Raw genomic sequence first — 18,505 nt, 5'->3', positions numbered from 1 at the left:
TAAATGGGCACTATCTACAAATCTGATATTTTAATTTCTGATCAAAAAAAAAAAACCCAACAAAAACATATGGGGCATAATTGTCATTGCCTCCCAAAAAGTCTTTGGTACCAAATTTGAGAGTACATTCATAACAATACTCTTCAAGGTCCAAATTCATAATCATTCAAGTCCATTCTCCCTCCTTTATACTCATGTAGAAGTACACACACAGGATTTCAATGTTGCAGCTAAAACTGTAAAGTCTATAGTTATATTTAAAAAGCATCTTTGGAAGAAGTCTACTTCCACACTTTGACATCACTTATTCGAAAAGCACTGTCTTACTGAATCAATGTAGAGCCTGTACCCAATGACAGCAGTATCCTATGCCAACTGCAATGCTGGCCTTGAAATTTTTTCTTCTTTATATCACCATAATACCTAGCACTGCAATTTGAATCTTGACTCTCAAAAAACATTTACTAAATGAATGAATGAATGAATGAACAAGTGAGTACATGAAAGTTAATAATTCTTAATAATTCTCTTGTTATTCCGGTGAAACATATTCACAATGAAAAAAAACACCACTATGTACATTCATCCCTTTCACTTTTCTGAAGCTTTCAACATTCTTTAAACAATCAAGCCTTCATCAACAATAACGAATTTTTAAAGTAAAACTAATTTGCTTAAAGTAATTATGGAGTATTTCTCACCTTATCCAATTCTACCAAAATTACTAGGGATTAAAGTGGGACACTACAAAATGTACACCCATGTAAAAAAGAAATAGTTCCACATGGGCTGAAAAGATAAACTGAAGAATAATAAGAGGTTAACAAAATCAGGGGGAAATTAGATATCAAAAGAAAATCAACCTTGCAGCTAAAATAAACTAAATGAAGAATCTCAGTGCCAACAACAGAACAGAAAAGCATTCCATGGTTTGGGATACCAGTTAGACAATGAAGTTCTAGAAGGCACCCAACAAATAATGATTATTTGAACAAGGATTGAAATTGACATTGTTCGGTCTTCCTTTTCAAAATTGCAAAACTGGGTTATATATGAAATTGTAGATTAAATCTTGAAACATGATTACCACCTGATGACCAAAATGTTTTCTCTCTGAGTTTAAAGGTGAAGGGGTTGCAAAATATTCCCAATATGAATCCCTTATGTTGGAAAGTGAAGAAAAAGTTTGGGGAAGACATAGGTTCGAAACTGACATTTTTTTAAAAAATGGGTAAAGGGGTCTAGAATATTCTCTTTGTCATAAAACTCTTGTTTCTATTCTGTAGCAAACATTCATTAATAAATTTTTCCTACGCCAATTCCAACTAGAACTTGAATTGTTGGCTTCAACTGGAAACTGGAATCACTGTAACAGTAGGAGGTCACAGAGGGAAAGACACTGTAATGTGAACTAACCAATACTCAAGGAGAGGGTGGTATTTACGTATTTTTCCTCTGTGTGATGTCAGTATGACACATTTTATTCACTTTGCCAATATGAAACAGCTATTTAACGGCAAACATGGCAAAAGAATCTAGATTGCCAGAATTCAGTTAAATAAATCATTTTCTCCAAATTAGCTTAAAATTTCCACTGCTGAATGATACAATAGGAAGAGTTTGGAACTGGGAACACCTAAATCTTGATTTCCACCCTGCCACTACCATTAAAAACATATATTTTGGGAAGGAACTGGATTATCTCAAAGGGAAATTCCAAATCCAGAAAAGGAAAAAAAAAAAAGGCACCCAAGACAGGAATGTGTGCCTGGAGGTGACTGAGGTGCCTAGACCATAACTGAGTCCACTGCCGAGCTGAGGAACTTGCTCTCTTTCATCCACGCTTTGCAATGGCCTTCCTCTGTGCCTGGTTCACAGTGATCTTGATATAAAATGCTCCGTCCCAATGCACCCATGTCAAAATCCTCCTCCTCTTTCAAGAATCAGAGTCGATTTGTCCATGAAACCTTCATTATTAATTTCCCCCAGCAAGAAATAAGTTTTTCTTTATCTAAACTCCCACAATGTTAATGACACTTGTCTTCTGGACACTGAGTATTAATTAAACATGTACATTTCTATTCTTTCCTGTCAAAATACATGCCCTCTCAGGGCAGGACCTTGCTCCCACAAAGCCCTCTGAGTCCTATAATTGCTAACGCAGGGGATGTGTACATGGCATGTACTAAAAATATATATTAGATGAGCCATCAATAAGAATTATGATAGGTAGATAAACAGTAACTGGCTAGATAGACACAACCGACATCCCATCTCCACTGGCTACATATTAAAACCCGAGGGGCTAAATTGAAGCTACGCTATGAGTCTCCAGATAATGATATAACTAAATAGACCTTTCTAAACCATTCATTATCAATTTTTACTCATCTTAAGTGGATATAAAAGTAATTACTGACAAGATATGCAAATGTGCGTGTTTTTCATCTTGCTCTTCAGCATTTTACACAAGATGAAAACTGGAGTGTCCAGAGCCATCATTTCAATATCTTCCTTCACAGAAGGTAGGTCTTTCCCTAGTTTAAAAGTCCTCGAAATGCCCTGTAGTTAAGTCTTGGCTTGGGAGATTTTTAGATACAAAACCTTCCATTTGGATGCCTTGCAATTCAGCTAAGTACCCCAAAAGGGAATGTTTAAATTAATGGAAGATTAAAGCTAAAGCAAGGAAGAACATTCTAAAAGGTATTCCGTAATGGGGCTTTGTCACCACCTTCTCTGTCTTATTGGGAAAATAGTCTTTTCCCAGGAGGCTGAAAGTTTATATGCCAATCATCAGTCTCGTTTAACTATTCGAACTTAAAAATGTCAGAGAAAATAAAAACTAGTAATGGAAATGCTGACATGCTATGAAGTCAAGAGGCACAAGCAGGTGCTCCTGTAACCCAGGGTCATAATTCAATCAAGCTGTATTTTGACGTCATCTGTTACAGAAAAAAACCAAATGGTTTATGAACAGCACCAGAACCCCCAAGATTAAATTACAGCCCTGATATTTAATCAGGGGTCTTACTTTGTTATTTTTAATAACACAATACATTTTAACAGTTATTCGTCAACTGCCTTAGCCCAATTAGAGCACGTGATGACAAGTGAGCTGGATTACGATGTCCATCTCTCACGATCTGAACTTTTATTATTTTTCAGAAATGGAAGATTATACAAGTTTTCCTCCTCTTAAGAAACATACAGTTGGTACCAACGGATTGAGTCCAAACCTTAATTAAAAGCAGCGTGGGGTCCCTGAGCAGCAGGTCAGGACATCTGTATTTGTGTCCTATTATAGCCCATAACCAACTGTATGATTTGGGCAAAAGACTTTTAACCCTCCCAAACCTTAGCTCTTTAACCAAAAAAATCATAGAACATCTCTAAAGTCTCCTGGTAAGTCTAACTTTCTATAAGTCCTTTACTTGAAAGGCAATCTTGTGTAGTTTCTTTGGGATTCCCTGAGGATAGAAGGGCAAAATTTTTATAGCTGAAAAGACAATGAATTTTTAATTTAATTAAAAAATCACTCTGATCGAAGAGGCATTTGTCAGCTAAAAATTTTAGGGGCAATATCAATGTCAGCAAACGAAACAGGTTCTTTAAAAAGTAATGTACAAATACTGCTGAACGTGTGAAGGGTTGTTTGCAAAACAGATCAATACAGGCACATCCAACAATGGATTGCAGTTAATAAACCGCATATAGTAATTACCACCAATGGCAGTTTAGAAAGTCATTCATTAAATGTTAATTGTCACACAAAAGTACAAAAGCAGCCATTTGAACAATCGAGTGGCTGCACCTTTAAATAGAATACTTTCTTACAGCCCTGAAGTTCATCCGTATAAACTGATTCTAAACACACCTGGGTATCTGATATGCTGATTAACTGGGCCTTTATTGTTGAAATGAAAGCAAATATGACAACCTTTTTCAACACTTTTGCTATTCCTTTGAGCCTGATTTAAAAAATATATATATATATGTAAAACTTATAGAAAGTGTCAACCAATCTTCTCTAAAGATTAAATTGTTATTTCTCTTACATCTCTCATAAGCATTAAGAGACATATGGTTGAAAAGTACCCACCTAAACCTCATGTGCCTACGTCATTGCTGAGTCTAAATGGGATCACAGATTTAGAAAATGGATAACCCATGTGTAAGCTTATAAACTTGGCAGTCAATTTTGAAAACTTTATTCAGAGTAATAAGAAACCGGTAACAAAAATAAATAAAACCTTTAAAAAAAATAACTTTGATGTGCTTTACTTTACTTTCTCTAATACTCAGCACCATCTAATTAACTTGGAAGAACACCTGGTCATAAAAAAATAGCTCATAAAAGACAAAAAATAAGGAAGGAAGGGATTTTTTTTCTGTTCCTACCTAGCTTCATTTGGATGCTTTGTGCAAAATCTGACTTACCCAACATATAGGTATAAGTTCTAAAGGTTTGGCAAAGAACATTTTGGTTCAAGACTTGTAAACTGAAGAACATTTCAAAACACACCATGTTCCTTATTAGACAACTTCAGATCTGTTATCTTGGCTTATGGGAACAGATCTAAATAGCATCATAATACTAAACGTTGAAGCCTGGGGCCACCAGGACTCAACTCTCTGCCTTGGACGAGGCTGCAAACTTCCAATATAAAATGTAGTTTACCATTAGGAGTAAATGTTTGATCTGTAAAGCTTCCAAAATTACTTTGTTTATCATAGCAGATGAAAGCAAAAAGGAATAATTTTAAGCTCAAAACAAAACTGTTTATATGACAGTCTTTACTGCTCCATGATTCTAAGCATTTAAGACAGATTCCAGCAATTAACAGCATAAACTTTCATTACATAGTTCTATTATATATGTTTATGTGACTTAGCTGTTCATCTGTTATTTAAGTGATTTCCTCATTACAATAGTAGGGTAAAGATAATTTGCTGATGCTGTCAAAAATGTTAAGCATTTCAGGCTCAACAGATCTTGGACCCCTATGCTTGTTTAATGCATTTTATTTACTTAAGTCAATGTCAAATAGAGTACTGCTTCTTCCTTCTGAATTTAGAAAATGTAACATTTTAAGCACATGTCTGGTAATAGACATATCAAAACTTCAAAACTGCTTATTTTAGTGATGCAGATAGAATTCAGGGTTTTTGTTCTTGAATATTAAGTTTCAAAGATCTAACAAGGAACTGCAAAATTTTTTTTACAGTTAAAGATAGGAAACCTTCTTTTTTTTTTTTTAGATATTAACAGAGCAAGCTTGGTTACCTCAACTTTTGGTTTGACTAGGTACAGTAAAATAATTGAAAACAAAATATTTTCACTGGTACCCAAGCAGACTGTCAATTTACAATAGAACCAAAACACAACTTTGAAAATACCTACTATATTTTCCTTGTTAAAAAAATAATAAAAAATATGAGAGAGATACTAAGTCACATTGAAATCCAACATAAACTAGGAGCCTAGTTTGGATAAGAAAGCAGGAAAAATAATGGACATGGTTTATAACATTATCTTAAACATGTTTTTAAAAAATGTTTATCTACACTAAAGATCAGGAACAGTATTGCACACCAAGCCTCAATAATATATCCTTAAGCCTATAAGATATTGAAAAAATAAGCTATATCTGACTCTGTGTCTCTCTGTGTGTGTGTGTGTGTGTGTGTGTGTATGTGTCTGAAAAGACACTGAGCTAGGCAGACCTGGGTTTAGAACCTGATTCATTTCTGGCTGCCTTGAGAGCAAGTAGTTTACCATCTCTGAATCTCAGTTTCCTCATTTATAAATTGAGCATGGTAATCCTGGCATCTCACTGGGTTCTTGTGAGGATTAAAAAAATACAAGAATATGAAGTGCATAGCACACCACTTGGCATAGTAGGAAGCACTTTAATTCTGTCAGTGTCATGCCCATCCACCCCTGTTATTCAATCTAACATCTTGCAAATAGTCAGAGGCCAGATCAGGCAAAAGAGAATGATCAACAATCCAAAATTCAGCTCCAAACCTTAAAAAGCATTCAAAGGGCACATGCACACTTAGAGGCATTTGTAGGCACAAAGATCAGCACACAAATCCTGGTACCCTATTACGCAATACAAATTTAGAAAAACATAGTAGTGAAACCAATATTACTCCAATAAAAGGATTTGCAGGGCCATATAGAATTAGCAAATCAAAACTTGTTTTTAAGATTAGCAAATAAAGGCATAGTTTAGAACCTCTTAACTTGGGCCTCAGTTTTCTTTGTCTGTACAATGAAGGCACTGGGCAGTCTATTTCTAAGGGGTTCCTATCCCCCAAATTCTATGATTCTAACAGAATGGGTTTAATGCCACTTTGCTTATTTTGTAACCTGTTAAATTATTCTGCATTTTATAAAAGTCATACAACCCTTATGAACTGCACTATAATAGTAAGGCTGTTTAAAACACACACACACACACAATTAAATAAGTGTGCTCCACAAATACCTTTAAGGGAGACCATTTGTTTTTTCACGCCATAACCATGAACTCAAACTGTACGGATGGAAATTAATTCAGGATGCTGACCATTTGAATTTTCTCTGTGATACAAAACTACCCATTGGATCGATTTATTTTTTCTTACTGAATTTACCAAACTGATGTGTCATTTGGGTGTCATGTGGGTATCAGTGAACTAACTTGTGTGAATGTCAAGAAGTGTTTTTTCTCTTCCAAAAATGACCACGACAGGGATGTGGTGTGTTTTACTGCTGCTCTTAATTGTTAAAACACCCATCCATTTGGCACCTTTAACAAATGCTGAACACCTAAGTAAAACTAAACAGTTACGGGGGAAAAGGCTCAACTTTTAAACGAAGGGAGGAGGATGTAGGATCCGTCACAGACTAACTGTAAATACATGTAACAGATGTGACCAGGACTGTTGTTGAGTATGGATAATTTTAGAGCCCCAACTTTAAAACTACTTTGTAAAAGATGCCGAAGCTAGTATGTTTATCTTTTGCTCATAAAAGACTCAAAGGTAACCAAAGAAACTGTAGTTTTGTTATATTAGAAAATTAAACCCCTGTTCATCAATAAATTATAGACTCTAGGTGAATTTTTCTTTTCTTCTGGTAACTTTGCCATCCTACTTTTTAATGAGAATAATTTTCCAATCATCCAGGCATGTGGATGCTTTTAGCTAGTTTTAAGATCAATGATATAATGGATCTGAAATCCCTTTATATAAGTCACCATATAGGTTTCAAATATTTCTTAAAAATAATTCCAGAGCCCACCAATTCTCCCCGTTAAGGTCATCCAAGCTCTGAACTATCATGGCTGAATTGTTTTAGTGCTCTCTGCTGAACACCTGCAAACATCAAACAAAAACTGCTGGTCCTTTCCTGGGTTGACAAAAGCCTTTCATGTGAAAAATGCTCCCTGGGAATGTCAGGCTGTAGCTCAGGTTACATTCCATTCTCCCTAGCAGCCTCACCATTTCTTAAGGTGGTAGGAAAAACCATGTTTGTGAAATGAAAGATTAAAGGCAATATGGCCACACTTTTTTTAATTCTCACATTGCAAATCACGAAGGAGCGTCCTATATGAATGGAATCCACAGCTACTGAGAACTTTAAGCATGAAACATTACCATGCCTCACTTTGAAAAAACAGAGCTGGTTTTTCCAATATGAACAGTTCACTTATACTTTGGATCTTTTTTCTCTGGACCCAAGTTTCAAAGCTACCCATGGAAGTGACATCTGAGCACCCTTGGGACAATGGATATTAACCTGATGTACATTTAGAAAATTATTTCTCAGTCCAAAGTTTCCTAGTTCATCCTTCCAGGAGCAAAATGCAGTTTTCCTCATTTTTTTTTTTTTTTATTTGTTATGCTTTAAAAGGGACTTATCTTTGTTACTGAGTGGAAACAAAGCCACTTAACTGTGTCTTGGACAGATGAGAAAAATCAACACCCCAATATGTACCGTGTATATTATAGACCCCATCATACTGCATTGGATGAATACCCTGCATTTTCAATCCAGCAGCGAGAACAAAATCCGCACTACACTTTTTACCTTTACAAGTAAACATTTGGGCCTGAAAACTACACCTCTGGTACAACGTCACTTAAAGTTTAACACCTTAAAAATAATCACAGCATATTCACTGGAAATATCACAACACGTCTCACTAAGGATGAAGCCTCTGTCTAGGTTTACGTATACAGATGTACTGTCTTAAGAACTGTGTAAGTTTCAGTATATGATCATTTACCAAAATGCATTAATACATATTCATACTTATTCAGCCTACACTCTGTAAACACTTAAACATCATAGCAAGGACTTCATTTAAATGTGAACATAGAAAAGGGACCAGATGCACAGTTATCTTTTTAAATGTAACACAATTTCATGCTTCTAAATCACCTTACTTTATTAAACTATACCTAAACTGATATACTTAATTATTCCAAATATGTCCATTTTACAACGTACAAAAGAGTATTTTTGCACTGACTCTGAAAGCAGTCTATCTCTGAGCCTTTCTGACATAATCTACTTTCAGATTTCAACTGAATATACATTTTCTTAAGGAAAATCATGAAGAAAGTTGCTGTCAGAGATAAAGTTAGTAACTGTTTTGATACTGTCTAACATGAAAAATTAATCTGCCTACAAGAGATACTTGTACTCATCTTTCCTTCAAACTTGTATAGAGAACACGATACAGAAATTTGGAAGATACAATACGAATACAACAACAAAAAAAATTTTAAGTCCCAAATGAAAATTATAACAGGGTCCAGGACAGTAAAACACAAACATATGGTCAGTAGTCCTTTTAATCAAAGTGGACCCCCCAAAATAAAAGATAAAATATAACTATAGGAGGCATCTCATATTTCACAAATCAAGTTATAGAGATAAAAAATCCCTCAGACTTATGGGGGCCAGCAAAAGGAGAAGCAACTTATTTAGAAATGAGCAACTTTTAAATGCCATTAATTTTATTTAAAAAATACCAATTATACAAATCACAAAGATGAACAGATTTCTTTCATTGCTACAACACCAAATGAATATTAAGAGATGTGAAACTATCTTCAATAGCTAACAGACAATTCCACTGGTATCTCACAGCTAAACGATGTCAACATTTACCAGTCTGACTTAAGAACAGGACTCTGTCTAATGTCCTGTTATGTACCACTGCCAGAACTCCTAAAATACTACAGCTGTTTAACAAGCATAAATGGATTTAAGCCTTGAACCTAAAGGACAGCAGGCAACAATGTATGCCTCCTTCTGATATGAAATTCACTAGACAAAAAAAATACGTTTTAAATGAATAGCATATTTTCAGTTTTCACTTTTAATAAGAGACCTTCAGAGAGTCCCCTATTAAAACTCCTCCTTAGATACCAGATAATCATTGCACACACAGATTCCTTTGTGAATAGCGCTAACGTCTTCTTAAAGCATCAGCCAAAGACCTTTCATTTATAAAATGTAAAAGTCCTTCCAAATTTGCAACTTTAAGTATAGAAAAATTCATCGCACAATTCTTAAAAAAAAAAACAAAAAACTAAAGCATCAAAAAGGATATTTTAAATATAAATGAATTCATATTTAGCCCTCAGATTAGCAAGAGTCTCTCTATTTACAGCTATGGTTTACTACGCAGCATTCATCTGCAAAATTAAGTGCTCATTTTTTTAAAAGGGTTAATTATACATAGTACCCAATAAAATTGATATTATTTACAAGGGATTTGCCTTTTTCATGAAAGTTAGATTTTTCCCTCTATTTTCAAATAAGGAAACATTAATTTATTCCCCCATGTTAACACTGTCTTATCTTCACATTTGATTACAACTGTATCAGAAAATTGCTTTTAAAGTAAGTGATGAATTCTGAGACAGTCTCCTTGATTTAAAAAAAAAAAAAACCTACTTTTAATTTTGCAAAAGATAACGTTTTTGCCTAAGTTATACCACTAATGGATAATGAAATAACCATATCATTACAGGCTAAAATTTCAATGACTTTTTCAGAACACTTCAACAGAGCCAAAAATATACCATGAGTGAATAAACAGCTAAGAACATTTAACTACACACTAAGAAAAGAATTTACATACTTGAGCCAGTAAAATGTCCACTCGCCAAAGAAGTTGGTCCATTTTTCCCACTGCTCACAGGAGGTGAAAACATCTAAAAGAAACAAAGAAATATTACTGTTGAAAAGAAGACATTTGTGCCTTCAGAGTTCATCAAAGATCTTTCATACTCTCACTATATAATATACAGTTTATGCTAAGGGTTCATTTTAGTAAAATACATCACCATCCAACTTAAAACTAAAACAGGCACAACATTACCAATCACTCTCCCCCTGCCCCAACCTTTACCACTGTTTTCTTTTTCCTCAGGTTCATTAGATCGCCAGAACTAGGCAGGACTACATATTAAACCAACACAGTCCCCATAATGTGAACAAGATTCAGTTTGGAGGGCAGCAAGCTCTCTAGAAAACACTAGTTTTACAAAGGAGAAGAAAGTTGCTTGTTTTATATTGAAAACCTTGGCCATAAACGTGGCAATGTCCATTTCCATCCCGTATAGGATTTGCCTGTCATATGTGAACCCAAATAAAAATAAAAGTGCCACCTGCACTAAATTCTCATTTCGTCTCTAACATGAGAGCAATTTGAAGCAAGACTCTCTCTCCCTCTCTCTTTCTCTGTTTCTCTCTCTCTCTCTCACTCTCACTCTCTCTCTCTCTCTTTCACTCTCTCTCTCTCTCTCTCCAGCATTTATTTCGACCCTAATTGGTTTCCCTCTTCTTCGACGTATCTAGTGGATAATGCGCACCTTCCCTGAGTCAGAGCCTGCAAAAAGCAAAGGAACGAATGGAGAAAGTGCAGCAAGCAGAAAGGGGGCTACAAAGCTGCCTAGGGCTACGTTTCCTGGCAAAACTTCCGAAAGCCATTTCTCCAAAAGGTCTAGAACAGAAGCAGCAGAGGCAGCAATAGCAGCAGCAGCAGTAGCGGCAGCGGCAGCAGCAACATGAAAGAGCCCCACTTAGAAGGCGGTTTGGATTTTATTTGTGTGTTTTGTGGATTCTTTTTATTTTGCTTTGCAAATGCATCTTACACCAAACTCATCTGGCATTAAAAATGAATTAATTCCCCTGACCTGTTTGGGACTTGGTATGGGGAAGGGAAGCAAAGGGATGGAGAAGGACCAAGTTCCGTCGTAAAAACTCCACAAGTGTGTAAGTTCTGCTTTGTGCTGATCTCACGACTCCAAGATTTACAAAGACCGTCTAAAAGGGTTCTAAAGAATGTATACTCAGCATATGCACACGAGTTTTCAGAATCCCAGGAAAAGATGTGATTAGGAGGACTACAGGTCCTACTAATCCAAAGCATCATCAGTTTAAAACTTTGACACAACTGGGGTCTCCTATTTTCTCTTTTCCATTTTCAGAAAAAATAAATAAATAAAATGAGTAGTGCGCAAAGTATCAGTACTCTCAGTGTCCAGATAAGGCCAAGTTTAGGGGTGGTTTACAGTTTTAGGGGTGTCTGTTTTTCCCTTCCATTGGAGTGAGACTCCATTATTTGGGGGGTTCGGTGGGTAAGGAATTCAAAAGCAAGTAATTAAGACTGAAAAAAAAAGCCTGAATCGTCCATCACACCCAAAAATTGTAGTTAAAAACTTATCAAAAAGACCTTCATGTTTACCAAGGACTCAGCCAATTAAAAATTATTCCTGTTCTTTAGATTATTATTGGTTTCTAGCTCAAAGTGTTTGCGTTTTTCGTTTTGTTTTGTTTTGTTTCACAGCTGTTGTTAGTTTCCACCGTTCTTTCTTACCGCACTGAAATCCAGTAAATCACTCAGCTCTTTGTCCGTCCCTAAGGCAGCCATTCGCTGTTGGTGATGCATTTTAGCAAAATCACACAAACCTAGAAACATGGAAATAACCGCAATCAGAAAATCCAGTCCCAATCCTTGGAGAAAACACAATCGGATTTTTGGAGACTGGGGGGGTTGTGGGGTAGGGATGTGAGGGCGGATGGGATTAAGGTAGAAAGGAGGGAGGGACAGACAGGAGAGTTGTTTTTTGTTGTTTTTTTTTTTTAAGAAGGAATAGGCAGCAATAGCAAAAAAAAACACACAAAAAAACCAAAAAACTGCTATTGATATTGTATTTCCAAAGAGACGATCAAAACTGGTAACATCCACTATAAAACCAAATCCGGGAAGGAAAAAAAAAAAAAGCCGCTCTTCAGCGCATCATTTTATGCAACAGGAGGTAGAGCGAGAAATGAATGGATCCCAGAGAAAAGAGAAACTACTCAGAACGATCCGGTCTCAACTTTCCCCCCACCCCCCCCACACACTCACACACACGCACACACGCTCACACACACGCTCACACACACACCACTCCCCTCTGCGTTTCAAAGTAGCTATAAAGAAATTAAAGATGAGCGTCTCTGGAGTGAAAACACGTCCAAAGGGGGAGGGGTGACAGGGTCGACGAAAGCGTGGGGGGGGGGGAGGGAAGCGGAGTGGAGGGTCGGGTCCCGTAATGGTCCAGCACCCTAATTTGTGAAAGAAAGGGTTGTAAAAATTAAAGTCAGGCCCTTGGCAAAGTCATCGGTCCCTCCAAGAGGCACTGCCGCGGAGGGGGGGCTGAGGGGGGGTAGGGACAAGGGGGAGGGAAGAGGCGCGGGAGAGGAAGGGGTGTCTCCAGGGGGAGCGCCGGGAGCCGGGAGCCCGCGGCACGGGAGGCGCGGAGCCGCGTGCGGGGCCGCCGAGCCCGAGCCCCACGCCGCCCGGCGCACCAGCCTCGCCGAGCCCCGCCGGCGCCGGTACCTACCGCCCGCGCGCGAGAAGGGGCTCTCCGTGCACCGCCGGCGCCGAGGCGGCGTTCATGTCTAACCACCGCCTCCACCTCCTCCGCCTGCGCCCGCGCCCGCTCCTTCGCCGCCGCCACCGCCGCCGCCGCCGCCGCCGCCGCCACTACAGATCCGCAGACACACAGCCAAGATCCCTGACTCTTAACACCAACTCTCTTCTCCGGGGAGGGGAGGGGACGAGGGAAGGGGGGGAGGGGGAAACACGCAGAGGCGCACGGAATTGCAAGTTCAGCAAAGAAATGGGTGGGGGGCCTCCGGCGGGGAGACGCGGCTCGCTCGGGTCGGGCTGCCTGGGATGCACCCCCCCCCCGGGAGAAAAAAAAAATCTCAACACCTCCCCCGCCGCGCAAAAAAAAAAAAAAAAAAAAAAAATACAAACGAAATTTCATCGAGCACCTCATTTTCCCTCAGAACGTCAGTTACAATCTGAAGCCTGAACAGTTCAGTTTTTGCCCGTTTCATCCATCGGAGGCACTTTGAAATTTATTCGAGTTTACATCCCCTCACTTCTTTCTTTCTCTGACTCTCGTTCCCTCTCACTCACACATCCACACACGGCAAAGCAAGTTTATACTAGGCTGCAAATACACGTGATGCAAAAAGACTTTGCCAAGAGGAACAATATTTTTCTTTTCCAGATATAAACCAAGCCACATTTTGCTGGGGAGATTTTCATGTCGGTAGTTCTGCGTTGGGGGCGAAACCTAAATTACATACGTTTTTTTCCCCTCCCTTTTAAGTCACAGAATAGTATAGCTGCAAACTTCAACAACAACAACAAAAAAGGCAATTTTTGAGGGTGGATGTTGTTTTGTTTTTACACTTGAGTTCCTAGGCACGCTAAGTCCCCGTTCGCCAGCACTTTAAGTTTTTAATTCAACATTTACCATTACAGGCCCTGCATGCTCTTAAAACACACTTTTTCACATCACTTTTTAGGATAAAAATTAAGCTGCATAATTCTATCGTTTCGTAATAACAAGCGTACTTTATCCAGTATATGCAACATACGCTATTTTAACGTGTTAAAATACACATTCTATAAACCCTGTTATTGCTAGATGTGCGAGTACATACACAAAATGCATGCACACACTTTTTCCCATTGGCGATTATTTAATAGGTTGTTCCTTTTGTTTTAATAAAACACTGGGATCGACATTTAAAATATTAAATTCAATTACAAACAGTTTACTCTGACAGCAAATTGTAACGTTACCTTAAATGGCCACAAATATGCTCACAATATTCCAAGGAAAGTGACTTTAAAAAGAGAGACAAAAATCTTCTGCAAGTACTTAGTATCTCACATGTGTATCCCCCAAAAAAGTATTTTAACTGGTACTCAGTTCTGCTCCAGGGATATCCACAGAATACAAGATTATGCACCTGGCTCTGGTTTTTGCATATTCCACCATAAAACTGCAACAAAATTCCCTCCCCCAAAAAAGAAATCATTAAAAAAAAAAATCCAACAACTTTTTCTTATTGTTTATAAAAAAAATATCAACACAAGATAGTTATAATTTTTCCTCAAACAAATCTTGTTGGTGGTTTTTTTTTTTTTTTTCTTCTCCTCTTATAAAGCCTTAAACTTGTTCCAAGTTTAGAGGTGTCTCATCATCATCCTCCTCCTCCTCCTGATCATCACCATTGACTCCCCCGTGGAGTCACATTGATAATAATAGGTTTCCCTGAAAGATACATTGTAATCCATTCACATCCGGGCACTGCGGACTTATAAAGAGAAGGCGCTGCGGCCGTGGCTGCTCCTCCAGACAATGACTGGGGAGGGGCGGGGCGGGAGCGGGCAACCATAGAGTAGTAAACAGAGTGCCTAGAGAGGCGACCAAGATGGCGGCGCGTGCGGGCCACGCCTCCTCCGGGAAAGGAGGCGGGTGGCGGGGTTCGGGCGGGTGTCGCGCGTGGGCCAGAGCTGTAAGGGCTCTCGAGGCTGGGGCCATTCGTAGGCCCCGTGTTCCTGCGCGTTGCTTCTTGTTCCCGGCCCTTGCCCTTCTCTGTTCTTTGACTCAAAAGTGTAGTTTCTAAATAAATTAAGGAATTAAACTCCAAAGACTTGCGCGGAGGAGTCGGAGTCCGTGAGGGAGGCTCGGGAGAGGGAGGCCTCCCCGACGGAAAGCCGGAGCCTGGTTCTCCCGCAGTGTGGAGCCGGCCCTCTTAGCGAGGCTCGGGCGGCGTGGAGAGAGGCCGCTGAGCCAAGGTGTAGCTCCTGGGCCTGGAGAGGGATGTGGGTCCTCTTCTAAACCACCCCGCACCCATCTTTTTCTTGACCCCTGGAAAGTGAGAACTAAGTCCGGGAAGTCCACACTTGGAGAAGACGTTCGTTTATTCCCATGTAGGCTTAGATCGATTCTGTGCCGTGACCCACTACTGATTCAACGTCTCGTTCTCGCCCAGGAAGTTCTACCCTCTCTAGCCAGTTTTCTGGTCTGTGAAATGCAAATAGCAAAGGCCCGCTTTATGAATTTCGTAAGAATTAAAGGGATCAAGATAAAGACGGAGCTGCCCCGAAAGAAATCTTCCCTTTCCATCTCTAATTCCTCGCTAAACCAACTGATACGTCTAATCTAGTCCATGGGATTTTAAATGGAGATTACTCCAAAAGAATAGCTTGTAGCCCTCCCACAGGAGAAAAGCAAGTAATAGTAACGATAGGTTAACCCTTATATAGTGGGTTTACTATGTGCCAAACACTGTTCTAAGAGTTTCTCAAGTACTGGTTGTTTTAATCCTGAGAGTGACTCTGTGGAGTTTGTGTTACTATTTGACCCAGAGCCCTTTAGTAAGTGGTACAGAGTTGCCTCAATTACTCTTTATTAAGTGATAGAGCCCACCTTGGAAGACAGGCAATCTGCAATCAGAATCCACATCCAACCGCATTCCTAATCCATCTGGCAGCGGGAACATCCTAATCACCATTTTCTGATGCAATTTTGTGGCAGTGACAGAGTTCAGATCAATTTTCATGATCTTTTGTTTATAGGTAAGTTTTTTTTAAATAAATTTATTTATTTTATTTATTTACTTTTGGCTGCATTGGGTCTTCGTTGCTGTGCGGGCTTTCTCTAGTTACACAGGGAGCGGGGGCTACTCTTTGTTGCGGTGCACGGGCTTCTCATTGCGGTGGCTTCTCTTGTTGTGGAGCACGGGCTCTAGGCGCGAGGGCCTCAGTAGTTGTGGCACGTGGGCTCAGTAGTTGTGGCTCGTGGGCTCTAGAGCGAAGGCTCAGTAGTTGTGGCGCATGGGCTTAGTTGCTCCGCGGCATGTGGGATCTTCCCGGACCAGGGCTCGAACCCGTGTCCCCTGCATTGGCAGGCAGATTCTTAACCACTGCGACACCAGGGAGGCCCTATAGGTAAGTTTTTAGAGAACAAGAAGTAGGGCATTTATAGGTTGTTTCCTGTCTGTTCACACACTGTGCAGATTCCTGTCTTCTATACCCGTTCCATGTCCTCATCTTAAAATAAAATTTTACATTTAGACACCACTTTATGCTGCATTATCACAAGCATTATCTCTGATTCTCAGAATAAGCTTCTACCCTTTCAACTGAAATGATGTAATAAAAAGATCACAACCGTTTGTTTAGGAGAAATACTCTACTGGCTCTACCTCTAATCAGCTCTGTGATCTAAGGCCTCATGTCAGTGTCTTTTACTGTAAAAGGCAGAGACCAGATTTGATAATCCCATAAGATTCCTCCTAGTTTCCAGATTTTAAGACTCCCCCTTCCCCTGAATTTCAAGGGGAATAAATGATCTGTCCAGAAATCAATGATAGGATCAGATTTAGGACCTAAATGCACCTAGTTGCTGGCTAGTGCTTTTTTTTTTTTTTTAACTGCACCCTACAGAAAACCATGCAACTGCCCTTCCAATTTTAACTAAGGGACAAATTTGAATTGTTTCTGGTTTTTTTCCTGACCTAGTTCACTTCTACTCCCGGCTTCTAGATGTCTTCGAATATGTCATGTTAACGTCGTCTCTGGGAGATATCTTATTCACCTACTGGGGTATTGAGAGAATTTAATTAAAAATGTGCATGAATGCAAAAAAAAAAGCAATCAGATAATAAACTATGGCCTCTAAGCGAGAACCATGAAAAAAATAGGTATACTTATGAAGATTGGTATCACCTTAGAAAAAAAGACTCAGCAGGATCCTGTGAAATGTAGACAAAAAGGGAAATGTAGTAGATATGTTTTAGGGTGCCTGCTCTATCATCTACAGAATTCTTTCCCTAGGAACCTGTTCATAAATCCTGATAAAGAGGTAGAACTCTATGTGGGTGCCACGTGACTCCTTCCTGACCCAGCCCCAGTGATTGGACCACAGGAGCTAAAAGAGGAAGAGATTGACAGTGGTCTATAGTGAATGATGGATATGATATGTTGGAGTCAGCTGGCCAGAGCTGGTGTCAGGAAGCCAAGCCTTGTGAGAGCCATGGTTATGGGGAAACAAGAACCGTGAGTAAGCAGAGGAAACTGCTCTTCAAATAAGAAAGAAAGGTCTTGGAAGTTCGGAGAAAAGCAGACAATTTAGTCCTAGGAAGAAATGTCTAGAGATACTTTCCCAATTATTTGAGGACTACCTTTCCTCCTGTCCGTAAGAAAGCTGATTCCTGCACTGCTCCCCTTCCCTGAGTGAGCTAACCTGAGTACTTTTCTGATCCTTACACCTAGAGAGTTTAACTAGAGGGAGACGCAAGAGGGAGGGGATATGGGGATATATGTATACATATGGCTGATTCACTTTGTTATACAGCAGAAACTAACACAACATTGCAAAGCAATTATACTCCAATAAGGATGTAAAAAAAAAAAGAGTTTAGCTAGAAAACAAAGAGCTTTGGATTTCAGCATTTCTAAACAGTCCTTAACATTAAAAAAAAAAAAAAAAGTAGTGTCTGCTATTCAAGGTGTAAAAAATTTGTTCCACTCCCACATGGCAGAGATGCTATCCAATTTATTGTACCACATATAGGCAGGACAGTATACACAATTGTCATTCCCTTTTCTAGCCTGTTATAATCTTGGGCAAGTTTCACACCCCGTCAGACGTAAAAAATATAACTTGTCCTCAATACATTACATGACTGGTTAAAATCAAATGCAATAGTGGAGATGAAAGTTCTCTGCAAATAAATTCCAATCAAACATAAGGCATCATTATTGCATAAACTGAGTTGATGCCTAAAGATAACATTTCTTTCATAGGAGTGTGAGAGGCATGGCAAATAGTGAAACCCAGTGAGTCATAGAAAAGAACAGACATTGAAGGGTGCTTGGACCAAACCCTTCATTTTAGTGGAACATGTCAAGGCTCAAGTGGGATGACTCGTCCAAGGTCACATTGCTAATGAGTTACAGAGCCGCAAGTAGCCCTCCAGGAACTGAGTGCCAGTTCAAAATGCCATGCCATTCTCCTTCAAATTCATCCAGTTTGCTCCTCCCCAGTCTTACCCACGTTAAAATAAATAAGCAGACAAAACCACAAACAAAAAAATCAGATCTCTGATGATATAATGAAATTCATCTAAAAATTC

At 39.0% G+C, this 18,505-nt stretch overlaps 1 protein-coding gene across 11 annotated transcripts in view; it reads right to left on the bottom strand.

The window, feature by feature from the left end:
* TCF4 (transcription factor 4) overlaps positions 1–13,354 on the bottom strand; it is a 354,624-nt gene extending 341,270 nt beyond the window's left edge. For 9 of the 11 annotated variants that reach the window (XM_061170093.1, XM_061170097.1, XM_061170096.1 and 6 more), the window contains exons 1-3: positions 12,901–13,018; positions 11,889–11,980; positions 10,149–10,221 (exon numbers count right to left, since the gene is read on the bottom strand). In XM_061170093.1, coding sequence (XP_061026076.1) covers positions 10,149–10,221; positions 11,889–11,960 — 145 coding nt within the window. In that variant the 5' untranslated portion in view covers positions 11,961–11,980; positions 12,901–13,018. Of the gene's footprint in view, positions 1–10,148; positions 10,222–11,888; positions 11,981–12,900; positions 13,019–13,336 lie in introns of those variants that run through there. The other 2 variants (XM_061170094.1, XM_061170100.1) reach the window with 2 other exon arrangements.
* Positions 13,355–18,505: the final 5,151 nt, after the last annotated feature.

This window comes from Eubalaena glacialis, chromosome 15 (assembly GCF_028564815.1).
Source record: "Eubalaena glacialis isolate mEubGla1 chromosome 15, mEubGla1.1.hap2.+ XY, whole genome shotgun sequence".
Taxonomy (NCBI): domain Eukaryota; kingdom Metazoa; phylum Chordata; class Mammalia; order Artiodactyla; family Balaenidae; genus Eubalaena; species Eubalaena glacialis.
The sequence above is the reverse complement of the archived record's forward strand: the minus strand, read 5'-3'. Positions and strand labels throughout refer to the sequence as shown.